General features: G+C 46.0%; 2 protein-coding genes across 2 annotated transcripts; one reads left to right on the top strand and one right to left on the bottom strand.

Annotated features, from left to right (window-relative positions):
* Positions 1-933: 933 nt before the first annotated feature.
* LOC139548489 (olfactory receptor 1M1-like) lies at positions 934-1,878 on the bottom strand. Its single transcript, XM_071358186.1, has one exon. It carries the CDS (start codon positions 1,876-1,878, stop codon positions 934-936), a length of 945 nt encoding a protein of 314 aa, XP_071214287.1.
* Positions 1,879-16,090: 14,212 nt separating this feature from the next.
* On the top strand, positions 16,091-17,513 carry LOC139548487 (putative olfactory receptor 2B8). The gene is made up of 4 exons (XM_071358185.1): positions 16,091-16,223; positions 16,752-16,862; positions 17,043-17,379; positions 17,495-17,513. Exons 1-4 carry the CDS (start codon positions 16,091-16,093, stop codon positions 17,511-17,513), a joined length of 600 nt encoding a protein of 199 aa, XP_071214286.1.
* The last annotated feature ends 668 nt before the right edge of the window (positions 17,514-18,181 follow it).

The raw sequence follows: 18,181 nt of genomic DNA, 5'->3' as shown, positions 1-18,181 counted from the left end.
TGGCTAGCACTGTAGCAGTGCTCAGGTGTTCCACAGCTAATTGAGCTAGGTTAATGATGTGTTGACGATTTTGAGTGTTATCTGAAGAGACAGATGTCGCAATACCATGCATCAGAGTTAGGCCACCTGACAGAAGGATGATTCAAACATGAAAGCAAATGAAGGGGCTGATACTGTTCCAGTCAAGAGGATACATGTTCCTAGTTTTCATGTGGAGTTAAAATGCAGTGTTATTCTCCCACTACTGATTATTTTTTATTTTTCATTTCACCTTTATTTAACCAGGTAGGCAAGTTGAGAACAAGTTCTCATTTACAATTGCAACCTGGCCAATATAAAGCAAAGCAAAGCATAATGTGGAGTTAATATGCAGTATTATTCTCCCACTACTGATAATGTGGAGTTAATATGCAGTATTATTCTCCCACTACTGATAATGTGTAGTTAATATGCAGTATTATTCTCCCACTACTGATAATGTGGAGTTAATATGCAGTATTATTCTCCCACTACTGATAATGTGGAGTTAATATGCAGTATTATTCTCCCACTACTGATAATGTTGGTGAAATAGTGGCTTTGGGTCATAGATCTCCTTTTGGTTGTGTTCTTATTGTTTTTAGAGCACAGTGTCCATATTGTTCTAGTGCACAGATTTGTAGGAATACTTTGTGTAGTGTTTCTCTAACACATCCTATCTATATATAATATCTATATTTTTCTTACATTTTAATATATTAACAGGGGATTTGACACCTGATTTGTATTGATTTATACCTGATGTCTGCTATTGCCAATAGAGAACATAATACAGGTGAAATTAAAACATAGGCCAGCATGCTTCTATAGAGCACGGTAACAGACATGTTTTTACACATTCACTCATACAGTAGGCTACACAACAAGGGGATGACTTCATTAAACCTTTTTTTTTTATTCAGTGGGCGCAACTTTGTTAAACATCTTCAACATTTTGTTTTTGATCTCTTTGGTTCTAAAACAGTATACAAAGGGATTAACAAGAGAGGGCCCGAGAATAGCCCCGATCATCAAGCCATGACGCTCTTCCAAGGTCAGCACCACACCTAGCCTGGTCAAGACTATACGTACAAATAAAGGAACGTAATAACACACTACCACTATCAAGTGACTGAAGCAAGTACTGTACATCTTCCTCTTGTCGTTCTTGGAGGACATTTTAACCATGGCAAATATGATCCATATGTAGGACAGGCAAATAAAACAGAATGTACCAAACAGGAGAAAGGAGGTGACAATGGTTATCATATTAAAATAGTAGCTAGGATCGACACAAGTGGCTCTCACTAACGCAGCATAATCACAGAAGGTGTATTTGAGGGTTGAGTGGCAGTAAGGGAGAGATAACACAGTGGCAGGCATAACAGCCACAAAAGCACAGGCAACCACCCACAGAGCACCGGTCAGAACCAGAGTACGAACATTGGTGAGGATACTTTGATACCTCAGTGGACTAGAGATTGCAATCAAACGATCAAAAGCCATGACAGAGATAGCAAACATCTCCATTACGCCCCCCAGGTGGAAAACAAACATCTGAATGAAGCATGACACATAAGCTATGGTTTTATCACCAGCTACCAGCACACCAATCATAGTTGGACTGGCACTGGAGCTGTACAGCATATCAACTACAGCAAGGTTGCAAATCAGAAGATACATTGGCTTGTGCAAACGCTTATCATGAAGGATAAAACATATATTTGCCACATTAGCAAGCATGACTAGGAGATAGAAACACAGAATTACAATCCCCACTGTCAGAGGTCTGTCAATTGTGTCAAAACCACCAATGACAAATGTATGTATTATTTTGCCAGAGACATTTCCCAAGGACATATTCCACTGTCCCTCGAAGGTCCAAACAGCTACAAGGGAAAAAATAGGTGTCATTCAACCAGACTTATGAACCTGCACTTCTTATGCCATTATGACTGCTGCTTTACTAAATAACTGCTCTAAATCAATCTTACAACATTTAAGCACCAAAAGCTATAAGCACATTCTCAATTCTCATTCTCTTACATTTCTTAATTTTCAAATCAGAAAAAGTGGTCATGAATTAAATATACTCAAAACAATGAGAAAACACAGCAAACAAAAAATAATGCTATGATTGATTATATTGAATCGTGATAATCTCTTCAAACAGAATCATGATTTTTACATAAAGTATCATCATCCTGTTCTAATATACTACTCATTGAATGTTTTCATATCAACAATCCTGACGCTATCAGGATACTGCATGTATAGCCACACAGTGAGATGATACATGATACCACACAGTGAGATGATACATGATACCACACAGTGAGATGATACATGATACCACACAGTGAGATGATACTGTTCTACATCTGAAACTTTAAGACACCTAACTCCTTCCTTTGGATGAGCTCACCTGGAGATCCAATGGCTACCCTCTCTATGATGGCATGGGATATTTATACATGTTTGGTTCACCTGAGAACCTCCTGGGTAGAGACCCAACAACCAACCATATCCTTGATATCAAACTGAGATTATAATATATCTACATAATAATAATTTCCCTTGCGGCCAAAGCAGGAACATGGATATGTCCCTAAAGAATAAGGAAAATACTAGGCTTTCAGTGGTTGCTAAATCAAACTATTCTGAATGATTGGAATATGATGTCACTAAAGGTTTTACACATGCTAGTTGGACTGGCCTAACCTGCCTAAATGACTACCGACCCGTAGCACACACGTCTGTAGCCATAACGTGCTTTGAAAGGCTGGTCATGGCTCACATCAACACCATTATCCCAGAAACTCTAGACCCACTCCAACTTGCATACCGCCCAAACAGATCCACAGATGATGCAATCTCTATTGCACTCCATACTGCCCTTTCACACCTGGACAAAAGGAACACCTATGTGAGAATGCTATTCATTGACTACAGCTCAGCGTTCAACACCATAGTGCCCTCAAAGCTCATCAATAAGTTAAGGACCCTGGAACTAAACACCTCCCTCTGCAACTGGATCCTGGACTTCCTGACGAGCCGCCCCCAGGTGGTAAGAGTAGGTAGCAACACATCCACCACGCTGATCCTCAACACGGGGGCCACTCAGGGCTGCGTGCTCAATCCCCTCCTGTACTCCCTGTTCACTCATGACTGCACGGCCAGGCACGACTCCAACACCATCATTAAGTTTGGCGATGACACAACAGTGGTAGGCCTGATCACCGACAACGACGAGACAACCTATAGGGAGGAGGTCAAAGACCTGACTGTGGGGTGCAAGGACAACAACCTCTCCCGCAACGTGATCAAGACAAATGAGATGATTGTGGACTACAATGAAAGGAGGGACGAGCACACCCCCATTCTCATCGAAGGGGCTGTAGTGGAGCAGGTTGAGAGCGTCAAGGTCCTTGGTGTCCACGTTACCAACAAACGAACATGGTCCAAGCACACCAAGACAGTCGTGAAGAGGGCACGACAAAACCTATTCCCCCTCAGGAGACTGAAAAGATTTGGCATGGGTCCTCAGATCCTCAAAAGGTACTACAGCTGCACCATCGAGAACAGCCTGACGGGTTGCATCACTGCCTGGTATAGCAACTGCTCGGCCTCTGACTGAAAAGCACTGCAGAGGGTAGTGCGTACGGCCCAGTATGTCTCTGGGGCCAAGCTTCCTGCCATCCAGGACCTCTATGCCAGGCGGTGTCAGAGGAAGTCCCTGAAAATTGTCAAAGACTCCAGCCACCCTAGTCATAGACTGTTCTCTCTACTACCGCACAGCAAGCGGTACTGGAGCACCAAGTCTAGGTCCAAGAGGCTTCTAAACAGTTTCTACCCCCAAGCCATAAGACTCCTGAACATCTGATCTGATAGAATTTAAATATTATTTTGAAATGATCAGTAAATGTAAAAACAAAAAAGCAATACACACCATAAAACGTTTTGACAAATTGAAAATATATCTTGACATGTACTCTTGTTTGTATATTTCGGTTTTTGTATTTGTTGTGTTCATAAAAATAAAATAAAAATAATAAAAATAATAATAACAAAATGTATACTGCATCTAAAGTCAATCTGGTGACATCACAATGATGATTAAAGGTTTTCCTGCTAATTATTTCCCTCCTTTTGAATGTCATTGTATTTCCAATCCACTGTAATGCACTTTTGATTAAATCTTAAGCAGCGTTCAGAGACAAATGATTGAGTAGAATGCTCTATTTATGGACCTAGCTGTTTATTTAGCATGCAAAAAACACAGAGCCTAGCGTTAGCTAGCTAGCTGCTGCGCGGATGTCATATCATTGAAGGAGTGGGTGAGTGACCAACTTTTTCCCCTCATATCGTTTTTAATTGGCTACAGCCAGAGATGTGGCAGGTGTCATTTGGTTAGCTAGCAAGCAATGTGAATCGCTTTGCTAGCTAGCTAGTTATGCTGAACTTGAATAACTGTTATCAACAGTTAGCATATCTCTTATTTGTCAATCAAATCTATTTGGCATCGATCAAATGGGTGGGCAGGCAGGCAAGTTCCGATTCAGTCGTCAAACGTGGGATGGGACAAGCATGCATTGGCAGGCAAGCTGCAGAAGGACGAGCAGGCTACTATTCCCCATCATTCATCAGTGCAATTTTGACAGCCAATTAGCTGAAAAACGTTTGAGAGGGTTTATTTAATGTTCCCTGGTTAGATGTTAGCTCATCTCGCTCTGTTTAGCATTAGTTGTTGATCTTGATGTTGTTGATGTGCATAGGTAACTGAGGGGGAGAGAGCCTACCTTTTCATGGTTGTTTGATAAGTAGAATTATGAAGTTTCCAAATGTAAGAGGACTCCCATGGTATTTACATATTTGCAGAAATCAGTGGAGGCTGCTGAGGGGAGGACGGGTCATGATAATGGCTGGAATGGAGTGAATGGAATGGTATCAAACCCATGAACACCATATGTATTTGATACCATTCCATTGACTCCATTCCAGCCATTATCATGACCCGTCCTCCCCTCAGCAGCCTCCACTGGCAGAAATCCATTCAGGTGTATTTTGTGGCTTTTGCCGAATGTGTTCTAAAGATCTGAAGTTGCGCTGTTGCAACTGCCTGTAAACACACAGTCCAGTTCAAAGTGAACGATGACAGGCCCGTGTGGCAAATGGTTTATTTGCACATACGCCTACTGTAGCTCTAATTGGCTAATGCATACCGGTCTGTGTAGACTCCGGCCCTGGACAGGACAGATGTTTTTATTCGGTTTTATTTACTGCAGTGTCTATTAATTGTCCAAACAGACGGCTGCTTTCCCACTCTATATTGCAATAGAATTTTCACAAATGTGTCACGGTTGTTGTAATGGACGGACCAAGGCGCAGCGTGTGTAGAGTTCCACATCTTTATTACGGTGAAAACTTCAAACAAAAAACAATAAACCAACAACGAAAACGTGACATCAGTGGTGCAACAAGCACAAACTCAAACACAATATCCCACAAAGCAGGTGGGAGAAAAGGGCTTCCTAAATATGATCCCCAAGTAGAGGCAACGATTACCAGCTGCCTCTAATTGGAAACCATACAACCCAGCCACATAGAAAATCAATGACTAGAACACCCCCCTAGTCACGCTCTGACCTAAACTCCATAGAGAACTGAGGGCTCTCTATGGTCAGGGTGTGACAAAATGTCTGACTATACGTCATTCCTAAACATTCTATACATTTATGAAAAGGTAAAAATGACCATATCTAAGCGCTCGCTTGTCAGAAAATGTAAAAAATAAATACAAAAATAAGTAATATTCTTCAGATTTTAATCAAATGTCATGTTGCTAAAATGCTGTCAGTTCCACTTTGTCTAGAATTAGAACAATATTCAGAATTTGAAAAGTTGGCCCAAGTCTTAATACATGGCTCTGCATCTGACTAAATGGGGAGACCAAATGCAGTCACTCTGTGGGCAGGCGGTCAATCCAGTCCGTACTCTCATGTCACATTTCATACGTTTTGCATGGACACTAGGTGGATCATGTGAACATAAATAAATGATATATATGTAATTTACGAGACACATTTGTCCAAAGCGACTTACAGTCATGAATGCATACATTTTATGTATGGGTGGTCCTGGGAATTGAACCCACCACCCTGGCGTTACAAGCACCAACTGAGCTACAAAAGGAGCCCATTGTGGATAACCTCCACCTACAGCTTTGAGAGATACAGAATGCCTCTACTTTTCATAAGAGTTTAGTGCTTTTGTGATTGTCATGCACCTATAGGCCTCCAGTACTAGTTGAAAAGTAGTCACTTAATTTTCTAGTTCCATTAAAACTTCCTCTGATGATTTATCCAAACAAAATACATTTAAAAAAAAATACTGTATATAAAACCTACGTTGCTACTGTGTATAAGGGTGGATTGACGTGTTGTTTCATGTTCTTGCAAAACACAGAAGTTTGTTAGAAGTGTACATGATTCTCAGAGGCAACCCCTGTCTTTCAACAACATACAACAAATGAAGTCTTGAAGGATTACTGTCTAATTAGTGTCTCTCTCATACACTAAGTTCCCTTGTGTGTGATTAGTGAGGTGTGTGTGCGTGCTCGTGTCTGTGTTTCTGTTTTGCTGTTATGATTTCACTATGCCTGCAATAACAACTAAGCTATTTTTTCTTCTACATGTGGTCCATTTTTGTTTATCTAAAATGTATTTATTCTAATGGTGTGTGTCTTCATTGCAATCACACCACAGACTTTCAACCACTTTTGACACGCCCAAGAATTCTCAAATAATATTGTTTATATTTTGGGTCATAAAGAATTGTGCTAATTACAGAAGATTATACTGTATACTATGAAGTTAAAATAATATATTGCATTCTCTTTTTAAAAGTCATTTGACTTTTTATGTTGAAAGATAAGGTAACCAAATCATGGTGTTGGCCTTTTTCTACAGTAGCCAACTATGGTTGCTTCTATTATGGTTATGAATGGGCTATGAAAGCTAATCATGAACGCTTATACACACACGTTGTTCTTTTGGTCTGTTTACACCTCAGAACAGTCTATGGGGCTGTTACCTACTTGAACAAATTATTAATGCTGGAACCCTCTGGGATGGTTTAACAGACTGCTGCTGCTTTCTGTTCCTAGGGAATGTATAAATGCTTTACTAATATCATTAGACAAGCTGGGCCTTGGGATTACAATATATTTTTGCGTTGACCCTTAATGATCCCCTGGAACCGCACTGTCTGTGAAAGGGTGACTACAGTAATGAATCACATGACAAAACCTACTCACAGATATTGAAAGGTTGAGAGAGAGGGGAGCTCAATGGAATACAATATTAAAAAGGTAGCAGCCTAAGTCATAATTTTAAAAAACATAGTCACGACCAAAATGATTGGCACTCTTGATAAAGATGAGCAAAAACTACTGAGCTACGGTATACTGTATGCAACAACAAAAATACTGAGCTACGGTATACTGTATGCAACAAAAAATACTGAGCTACTGTATGCAACAAAAAATACTGAGCTACGGTATACTGTATGCAACAAAAAATACTGAGCTACGGTATACTGTATGCAACAAAAAATACTGAGCTACGATATACTGTATGCAACAAAAAATACTGAGCTACGGTATACTGTTTGCAACAAAAAATACTGAGCTACGGTATTGTAACGCTCGTCCTCCTCCTCGTCTGAGGATGAGCATGGATCGGACCAAAACGCAGCGTGGGTTGAATACATATTTGTTTATTTAAAGAAAGACGAACACGAAAAAACACTAGAACAAACTACAAAACAAGAAACGACGTTAACAGACCTGAACTTGAGAACATACAGTGGGGAGAACAAGTATTTGATACACTGCCGATTTTGCAGGTTTTCCTACTTACAAAGCATGTAGAGGTCTGTCATTTTTATCATAGGTACACTTCAACTGTGAGAGACGGAATCTAAAACAAAAATCCAGAAAATCACATTGTATGATTTTTAAGTAATTAATTTGCATTTTATTGCATGACATAAGTATTTGATCACCTACCAACCAGTAAGAATTCCGGCTCTCACAGACCTGTTAGTTTTTCTTTAAGAAGCCCTCCTGTTCTCCACTCATTACCTGTATTAACTGCACCTGTTTGAACTCGTTACCTGTATAAAAGACACCTGTCCACACACTCAATCAAACAGACTCCAACCTCTCCACAATGGCCAAGACCAGAGAGCTGTGTAAGGACATCAGGGATAAATTGTAGACCTGTACAAGGCTGGGATGGGCTACAGGACAATAGCCAAGCAGCTTGGTGAGAAGGCAACAACTGTTGGCACAATTATTAGAAAATGGAAGAAGTTCAAGATGACGGTCAATCACCCTCGGTCTGGGGCTCCATGCAAGATCTCACCTCGTGGGGCATCAATGATCATGAGGAATGTGAGGGATCAGCCCAGAACTACACGGCAGGACCTGGTCAATGACCTGAAGAGAGCTGGGACCACAGTCTCAAAGAAAACCATTAGTAACACACTACGCCGTCATGGATTAAAATCCTGCAGCGCACGCAAGGTCCCCCTGCTCAAGCCAGCGCATGTCCAGGCCCGTCTGAAGTTTGCCAATGACCATCTGGATGATCCAGAGGAGGAATGGGAGAAGGTCATGTGGTCTGATGAGACAAAAATAGAGCTTTTTGCTCTAAACTCCACTCGCCGTGTTTGGAGGAATAGAAGGATGAGTACAACCCCAAGAACACCATCCCAACCGTGAAGCATGGAGGTGGAAACATCATTCTTTGGGGATGCTTTTCTGCAAAGGGGACAGGACGACTGCACCGTATTGAGGGGAGGATGGATGGGGCCATGTATCGCGAGATCTTGACCAACAACCTCCTTCCCTCAGTAAGAGCATTGAAGATGGGTCGTGGCTGGGTCTTCCAGCATGACAACGACCCGAAACACACAGCCAGGGCAACTAAGGAGTGGCTCCGTAAGAAGCATCTCAAGGTCCTGGAGTGGCCTAGCCAGTCTCCAGACCTGAACCCAATAGAAAATCTTTGGAGGGAGCCGAAAGTCCGTATTGCCCAGCGACAGCCCCGAAACCTGAAGGATCTGGAGAAGGTCTGTATGGAGGAGTGGGCCAAAATCCCTGCTGCAGTGTGTGCAAACCTGGTCAAGAACTACAGGAAACGTATGATCTCTGTAATTGCAAACTAAGGTTTCTGTACCAAATATTCAGTTCTGCTTTTCTGATGTATCAAATACTTATGTCATGCAATAAAATGCAAATTAATTACTTAAAAATCATACAATGTGATTTTCTGGATTTTTGTTTTAGATTCCTTCTCTCACAGTTGAAGTGTACCTATGAAAAAATTACAGACCTCTACATGCTTTGTAAGTAGGAAAACCTGCACAATTGTCAGTGTATCAAATACTTGTTCTCCCCACTGTATAACATGAACGCACGAACAGGAAGGAAACTAACACTAACGAACGAACGAAACAGTCCCGTGTGGCATAAACACTGACACAGGAACAATCACCCACAAACAAACAGTGAGAACAGCCTACCTTAATATGGTTCTCAATCAGAGGAAACGTAAAACACCTGCCCCTGATTAAGAACCATATCAGGCTAATACAACGAACCCAACATAGAAACACATAACATAGAATGCCCACCCAGCTCACGTCCTGACCAACTAAACAAAGACAAGACAAAGGAAATAAGGTCAGGAACGTGACAGTCCCTTCCCACCCAAGGTGCGGACTCCGGCCGCAAAACCTTAACCTATAGGGGAGGGTTTGGGTGGGCATCTGTCCACGGTGGCGGCTCTGGCTCTGGACGTGGTCCCCACCCCACCATAGTTAATCCCCGCTTCCGTGGCCTCCTTTTAATGTCGACCCTCCATATAAACCCCACTGGATTAAGGGGCAGCACCGGACTAAGGGGCAACACCGGACTGAGGGGCAACACCGGACTGAGGGGCAGCACCGGAATGAGGGGCAGCTCCGGACTGAGTGACGGCTCTGACAGGTCATGGCTGGCTGACGGCTCTGGCAGGTCATGGCTGGCTGACGGCTCTGGCAGGTCATGGCTGGCTGACGGCTCTGGCAGGTCATGGCTGGCTGACGGCTCTGGCAGGTCATGGCTGGCTGACGGCACTGGCAGGTCATGGCTGGCTGACGGCACTGGCAGGTCATGGCTGGCTGACGGCACTGGCAGGTCATGGCTGGCTGACGGCACTGGCAGGTCATGGCTGGCTGACGGCACTGGCAGGTCATGGCTGGCTGACGGCACTGGCAGGTCATGGCTGGCGGACGGCACTGGCAGGTCCTGTCTGGCGGGCGGCTCTGGCTGCTCCTGTGTGGCGGGCGGCTCTGGCTGCTCCTGTCTGGCGGCCGGCTCTGGCTGCTCCTGTCTGGCGGGCGGCTCTGGCTGCTCCTGTCTGGCGGGCGGCTCTGGCTGCTCCTGTCTGGCGGGCGGCTCTGGGTGCTCCTGTCTGGTGGGCGGCTCTAGCGGCTCCTGACTGACGGATGGCTCTGAAGGCTCAGGACAGATGGGCGGCTTTGAAGGCTCAGGACAGACGGGCGGCTTTGAAGGCTCAGGACAGACGGACGGCTTTGAAGGCTCAGGACAGACGGGCGGCTTTGAAGGCTCAGGACAGACGGGCAGTTCAGACGGCGCTGGGCAGACGGATAGCGCAGACGGCACTGGGCAGACAGGCAGTGCAGGCGGCACTGGGCAAACGGGCAGTGCAGGCGGCACTGGGCAGACAGGCAGTGCAGGCAGAACTGGGCAGACGGCAGACTCTGGCCAGCTGAGGCGCACAGTAGGCCTGGTGCGTGGTGCCGGAACTGGGGGTACCGGGCTGGAGACACGCACCGCAGGGCTAGTGCGTGGAGGAGGAACAGGGCTCTGGAGACGCACAGGAAGCCTGGTGCGTGGTGCCGGAACTGGTGGTACCGGGCTGGAGACACGCACCACAGGGCTAGTGCGTGGAGGAGGAACAGGGCTCTGGAGACGCACAGGAAGCCTGGTGCGTGGTGTTGGCACTGGTGGTACTGGGCTGGGGCGGGGAGGTGGCGCCAGATATACCGGACCGTGCAGGCATACTGGCTCCCTTGAGCACCAAGCCTGCCCAACCTTACCTGTGTTGGCGAAACCGGGGACACCATGCGTAAGGCTGGTGCCATGTATGCCGGCCCGAGGAGACGCACTGGAGACCAGACGCGTTGAGCCGGCTTCATGGCACCTGGCTCAATGCTCAATCTAGCCCGGCCAGTGCGGGGAGGTGGAATAACCCGCACCGGGCTAAGCACACGTACAGGAGACACCGTGCGCTTTACCGCATAACACGGTGTCTGCCCGTACTTTCGCTCTCCACGGTAAGCTCGGGGAGTTGGCGCAGGTCTCCTACCTGACTTCGCCACACTTCCTTGTAGCCCCCCCCCCAAGAATTGTTTTGGGCTGACTCACAGGCTTCCTACCGCGTCGTCGTGCTGCCTCCATACGCCGGTATCCCTCCTCACACTGCTCCAGAGAATCCCAGGCGGGCTCCGGCATTCTCCTTGGGTCGATCGCCCACCTGTCGATCTCCTCCCACGTAGTGTAATCCAGACTCTGCTCCTGCTGCCGCTGCCTGTTACCCCGCTGCTTGGTCCTTGGTTGGTGGGTGATTCTGTAACGCTCGTCCTCCTCCTCGTCTGAGGATGAGCATGGATCGGACCAAAACAAAGCGTGGGTTGAATACATATTTGCTTATTTAAAGAAAGACGAACACGAAAAAACACTAGAACAAACTACAAAACAAGAAACGACGTTAACAGACCTGAACTTGAGAACATATAACATGAACGCACGAACAGGAAGGAAACACACTAACGAACGAACGAACGAACGAAACAGTCCCGTGTGGCACAAACACTGACACAGGAACAATCACCCACAAACAAACAGTGAGAACAGCCTACCTTAATATGGTTCTCAATCAGAGGAAACGTAAAACACCTGCCCCTGATTAAGAACCATATCAGGCTAATACAACGAACCCAACATAGAAACACATAACATAGAATGCCCACCCAGCTCACGTCCTGACCAACTAAACAAAGACAAGACAAAGGAAATAAGGTCAGGAACGTGACAGGTATACTGTATGCAACAAAAAATACTGAGCTACGGTATACTGTATGCAACAAAAAATACTGAGCTACGGTATACTGTATGCAACAAAAAATACTGAGCTACGGTAAACTGTATGCAACAAAAAATACTGAGCTACGGTATACTGTATGCAACAAAAAAAATGAAAAACTATATTATTTTATACTAATACAATTGCTCAGAGAAAAAAAAAAAAGATATAGGTGTCAAAATGACTGGCATCCGTGTTTTCAATACTTTGTGCACCTTCCCCGTGCGTGGATAACGGTACTTTGTGCACCTTCCCCGTGCGTGGATAACGGTACTTTGTGCACCTTCCCCGTGCGTGGATAACGGTACTTTGTGCACCTTCCCCGTGCGTGGATAACGGTACTTTGTGCACCTTCCCCGTGCGTGGATAACGGTACTTTGTGCACCTTCCCCGTGCGTGGATAACGGTACTTTGTGCACCTTCCCCGTGCGTGGATAACGGTACTTTGTGCACCTTCCCCGTGCGTGGATAGCGGTACTTTGTGCACCTTCCCCGTGCGTGGATAACGGTACTTTGTGCACCTTCCCCGTGCGTGGATAACGGTACTTTGTGCACCTTCCCCATGCGTGGATAACGGTACTTTGTGCACCTTCCCCATGCGTGGATAACGGTACTTTGTGAACCTTCCCCATGCGTGGATAACGGTACTTTGTGCACCTTCCCCATGCGTGGATAACGGTACTTTGCCTTTTTCATAATGTTTTATTAGTTTGAAGAACACATTTGGAGGGATTTTAGACCATTCCTCCTAACAGAATCTTTACAGATTCTTGATAACCTTCGATCTGCGCTTATGGACTGCCCTCGTCAATTCAAAACACAAGTTTCAATGGGGTTCAAGTCCTGAGACAGATGGATATTGCAAAATGTTGATTTCTGTGGTCAATTAAACATTTAGCTGTGGATTTTTATATCTGCTTGGGGTTATTGTCTTGCTGGAAGATTCACTTGTGGTCAAGTTTCTTTTGAGGCCAAACCCACCACTGGTGTGCCTGGCTTAAGAGCTGTATTTTCATCTACTCTGACCAGAGCACCCGGTTCCAATCCAAGTGGAGGAGAAGACTATCGTTACAGAATCACCCACCACTTCAGGACCAAGCAGCGTGGTAACGGGCAGCAGCAGCAGCAGCAGCAGCAGCAGCAGCAGCAGCAGCGATCGCAAGATTCCTGGACCTGGGAGGAAATTCTGGACGGCAAGGGACCCTGGGCACAAGCTGGAGAGTATCGCCGCCCCAAGGCTGAGCTGGAGGCAGCGAAAGCGGAGAGGCGGTGGTATGAGGAGGCTGCACGAAGACGCGGCTGGAAGCCAGAGAGACAGCCCCAAAAATGTATTGGGGGGGGAACACGGGGAGTGTAGCTAAGTCAGGTAGGAGACCTGAGCCAACTCCCTGTGCTTACCGTGGAGAGCGAGCGTACGGGCAGACACCGTGTTATGCGGAAGAGCGCACGGTGTCTCCAGTACGTGTGCATAGCCCTGTGCGGTACATAGCAGCGCCTCGTATCGGCCGGGCTAGAGTGGGCATCGAGCCAGGTGCCATGAAGCCGGCTCTACGCATCTGGTCTCCAGTGCGTCTCCTCGGGCCGGTGTACATGGCACCAGCCCTACGCATGGTGTCCCCGGTTCGCCAGCACAGCCCAGTGCGGGCTATTCCACCTCGCCGCACTAGCCTGGCTACGGGGAGCATTCAGCCAGGTAGGGTTGGGCAGGCTCGGTGCTCGAGACCTGTAGTGCGCCTCCACAGTCCGGTCTATCCGGTGCCTTCTCCAAGCACCAGTCCTCCTGTGGCAGCCCCTCGCACCAGCCCTCCGGTACCGGCTCCACGTACCAGGCCTCCAGTTCCATTACGCCTTGAGGTGCGTGTTCCCAGCCCGGTACCACCAGTTCCGGCACCACGCACCAGGCCTACTGTGCGCCTCCAGGGTCCAGTATGCCCTGTTCCTGCTCCTCGCACTCGCCCAGTGGTGCGTGTCCCCAGCCCGGTACCACCAGTTCTGGCACCACGCACCAGGCCTGCTGAGGCGCACAGTAGGCCTGGTGTGTGGTGCCAGTGCCGCCTGAGCTGCCCGTCTGTCCAGCGCCGCCTGAGCTGCCCGTCTGTCCAGCGCCGCCTGAGCTGCCCGTCTGTCCAGCGCCGCCTGAGCTGCCCGTCTGTCCAGCGTCGCCTGAGCTGCCCGTCTGTCCAGCGCCGCCTGAGCTGCCCGTCTGTCCAGCGCCGCCTGAGCTGCCCGTCTCTCCTGAGCCGCCAGGGCCGCCCGTCTGTCCTGAGCCGCTAGAGCCGTCCGTTTGTCCTGAGCCGCTAGAGCCGTCCGTCAGTCAGGAGTCGCCAGAGCCGCCCGCCAGTCAGGAGCCGCCAGAGCCGCCCGCCAGTCAGGAGCCGCCAGAGCCGCCCGCCAGTCAGGAGCCGCCAGAGCCGCCCGCCAGTCAGGAGCCGCCAGAGCCGCCCGCCAGTCAGGAGCCGCCAGAGCCGCCTGCCAGTCTGGAGCTGCCCTTCAGTCTGGATTTGCCTTTCAGTCCTGAGCTACCCCTCAGTCCTGAGCTGCCCTTCAGTCCTGAGCTGCCCTTCAGTCTGGAGCTGCCCTTCAGTCCGGAGCTGCCCCTCAGTCCGGAGCTGCCCCTCAGTCCAGAGCTGCCCCTCAGTCCAGAGCTGCCCCTCAGTCCAGAGGCGTCCTTCAGTCCAGAGGTGTCCCTCAGTCCCGTGGGCCCCTTTAGTAGGGTTGCCAGTCATAGGTTGTTGGCGAGGGTCGTCGCTCAAAGGACACTACGAAAGCGGACTAAGACAATGGTGGAGTGGGGTCCACGTCCAGCACCAGAGCCGCCACCGCGGACAGATGCCCACCCAGACCCTCCCCTATTGGTTCAGGTTTTGCGGCCGGAGTCCGCACCTTGGGGGGAGGGGGGGGTACTGTCACGTTCTGACCCTAGTTCTTTTGTATTTTCTTTGTTTTAGTTGGTCAGGGCGTGAGTTGGGTGGGTTCTATGTTTTGTGTTTCTATGTGGGGTTTTCGTTTGGCCTGATATGGTTCTCAATCAGAGGCAGGTGTTTGTCATTGTCTCTGATTGGGAGCCATATTTAGGTAGCCTGTTTTGTAGTGTGTTTTGTGGGTGATTTGTTCCTGTTGGTGTGTATTAGTGTTCACTATTTTGGGACTGTTGCGTCTTCGTTTATTTCGTCTGCTTATTGTTTTGTTCTTTATTTTAGTATTCAAATAAATATGAATACTCACCACGCTGCGTATTGGTCCGACATTTCCTACTCGTCAGATGAGGAGGACGAAGACTATCGTTACATTATCATTTGTGAGTTCATTGCCTTTCTCTATGGTGATGGATGACAAATGGATTTTACATTTGTGTTACCTAATTTTTATAACCCAGTGAAACAGGAAGCTATGAAAGGCCATATTAATGAAAATATTGTTCTCTGAGCAATAAAAAAATGTGCATACAGTATAGTTCAGTATTTCAATGGTTTATTTTATAGTATTTTTTGCTCATCTATATCAAGGGTGCCGATAATATGGGTTGTGACTGAATAAAGCGCAGGGGGGAGGGATGTCTTCACGGGACAAGGTCCTATCTTGAGATCTGTGCATGGAATTCACCATTGTCATCAATGCAAGTTTTATGAGAGAGATTGGGTTGTCTCATTAGGGATTTGGCTCTCTATGATTACAGTTCACTCATGAAAGGACGTAGGGCCCAATTCAAGCAATTACAGATAAAGGACAACTCAAAATATGTCTGTCTTTATGTGCCTTATAGACCTTTGAGCCAATCAGCATGTACGCATGTTCAAGTGTGCAATTTTTACACATGTTGTTGATACCAATCAGTATGTAGTTGTCTAATGAGAATCATGACGTGGGATTCCTCAAGTGGCCGAGAGAAGGTGGTTCAGAAAGGGGATAAATTCAGAGACATCCAATGCCAGTCTGGTCAGAGTGTCATCTACCAGCTGTGTGTGAAACTTGGCGCACAAGGCTGGCCTGGTAAGTATTGAATTTAACAATCCATTAACAAAACTTGACCTTGTAACCAACAGTATGTTTTCTAGATGATTCTCATTATATATTTTCTGTTACAATCAATGCACCAGTTTGACAATTCAGACTGTTTTTATGCAGTTATTTTCACAGATATTCCATCATGTAGCAGTAAATACAAAGTGAACTGTATCAGTGACCACAGAGTTATACTGTCCTGATAGTGTTACATGGCTTCTATATTCAAGCAAGTGCTGGGAGTTGGTGATGTTGGCCTACATTGTAGAAATGTCTGGCACACTCTCAATTAGAGATTCTGCATATCACTGTAGATCAATTTACAATCTTTTGCTGCTTATTTTTGTAAATTATTTTACAGGAACATGGAGCCAAACAACAGAACAACATATACGGTAACAGAATTCCTCATCACAGGATTGGATGAAGTACAACACCCAAAGCTGGTGGGAGCAGCCATTTTGTTCGTCCTCTTTCTCATTCTGATCGGAAGCATCACCAACATTTGTGTCATAGCATTCAACAAGCCTCTGCATACCCCCATGTACTTTTTTATTTGCTCACTAGCAATGGTAGACATAGTCTACACCAGCGGCATTAGTGTTACAATGCTTAACGTTCTCCTTGGTGAGGAGAGAAGAGTCCCCTATGCACCCTGCATGATACAGTGCTTCCTATTTAATTTAGGAAGCGCTATGGAACCCTTCGCTATTGCTCTGATGGCTTATGATCGCCTTATTGCAATTTCATATCCTCTTCGATATCAGACTATCTTAACTAATACAAATGTATGTTTACTTATAATAGCAACTTGGGCAGTAGGCTGCATGTTAGCCAGTTTGTTGACTGGCTTGGTGAACAATCTGCCCTTTTGTGGCTCAAATAAACTCCAATACAGCTTTTGTGAATATGCAGCCTTAGTAAGAGCAGCATGTGTGAATCCTACATATTATTTCAATGCAATTTCTGCTGTGGGTACTGCCATACTATGGGTTAATTTAGCCTTGATAATCTTCTCATACATGAAGATAGTTTATGTAGTGATACACATGTCTTCATCCAAAGACAGGAGGAAAACGTTTAACACCTGTGTCTCTCACATGATAGTGGTGGCTTGCTTCTTTATCCCCAAGGTGTTGTTAATGTTGGTCACCAGGGTTGGTTTGGTTCTCACGCTCTCTCACAGAAATGGCCTAATCATTGGCTCTACTCTGGGCCCCTCTCTTGTGAACCCACTTGTGTATTGTCTCAAAACCAAGGAGATTCGAGGGCGGCTGAAATATATTTTCAAGAGATCTGAAATTACTCCAAAAATGTAACGGTTAGGGTTACCAAAGCCATTTCTTGTTTCTTGCTTGTTCCAAGAAAAAGTGGTTGATATTGTTCCCATGTTATTTCATCATCATTGTAATCATGTTGAATCAATGTTGAGATTTGATTGAATTTGTTAAAAGTCATCAGTGGTTTTTATCTCAATTTAACCAGTCAGTTTCAACTGTGAATCAACAATAGAGTGTCAAGGTTTGGTTGATTTAGATCACAGGTGTCAAACTCATTCCATGGAAGGCAATGTTTCTGCAGGTTTTCACTCCTGCCTTTTACTGATCACTGAAGGTCACTGGTTAGTTAGGAACTCCCCTCACCTGATACTCTAGGTCTTAATTGGTCACTGGTTAGTTAGGAACTCCCCTCACCTGATTCTATAGGTCTTAATTGGTCACTGGTTAGTTTGGAACTCCCCTCACCTGATACTATAGGTCTTAATTGCACACAAATTGTAAGGAAATAACAAAAATCAGTAGACGCTGAGACCTCGAAAGAATGAGTTTGACACGCCTGATTTAGATTAGTTTGATGTCTGTTGACAACTTAATTAATGTCAGTCAAAATTGATTTGATTTTACATTTTAGCCGATTCGAACCGTATTAAATCTTGTCTACTGTTA

This window comes from Salvelinus alpinus, chromosome 21, assembly GCF_045679555.1.
Source record: "Salvelinus alpinus chromosome 21, SLU_Salpinus.1, whole genome shotgun sequence".
In the NCBI taxonomy this organism is placed as follows: domain Eukaryota; kingdom Metazoa; phylum Chordata; class Actinopteri; order Salmoniformes; family Salmonidae; genus Salvelinus; species Salvelinus alpinus.
Note: the sequence above shows the minus strand (reverse complement) of the source record. Positions and strands in the feature narration are given on the sequence as shown.

Excerpts from the sequence above, each read along its gene's own strand:
- LOC139548487 (XM_071358185.1), top strand. The coding sequence starts at position 16,091 with ATGACGTGGGATTCCTCAAGTGGCCGAGAGAAGGTGGTTCAGAAAGGG. Across the intron at positions 16,224-16,751 it reads TGGCGCACAAGGCTGGCCTG|CATTCAACAAGCCTCTGCAT; the intron begins GTAAGTATTGAA and ends TTTGTGTCATAG. Across the intron at positions 16,863-17,042 it reads AATGCTTAACGTTCTCCTTG|CAACTTGGGCAGTAGGCTGC; the intron begins GTGAGGAGAGAA and ends TACTTATAATAG.
- LOC139548489 (XM_071358186.1), bottom strand. The coding sequence starts at position 1,878 with ATGTCCTTGGGAAATGTCTCTGGCAAAATAATACATACATTTGTCATT.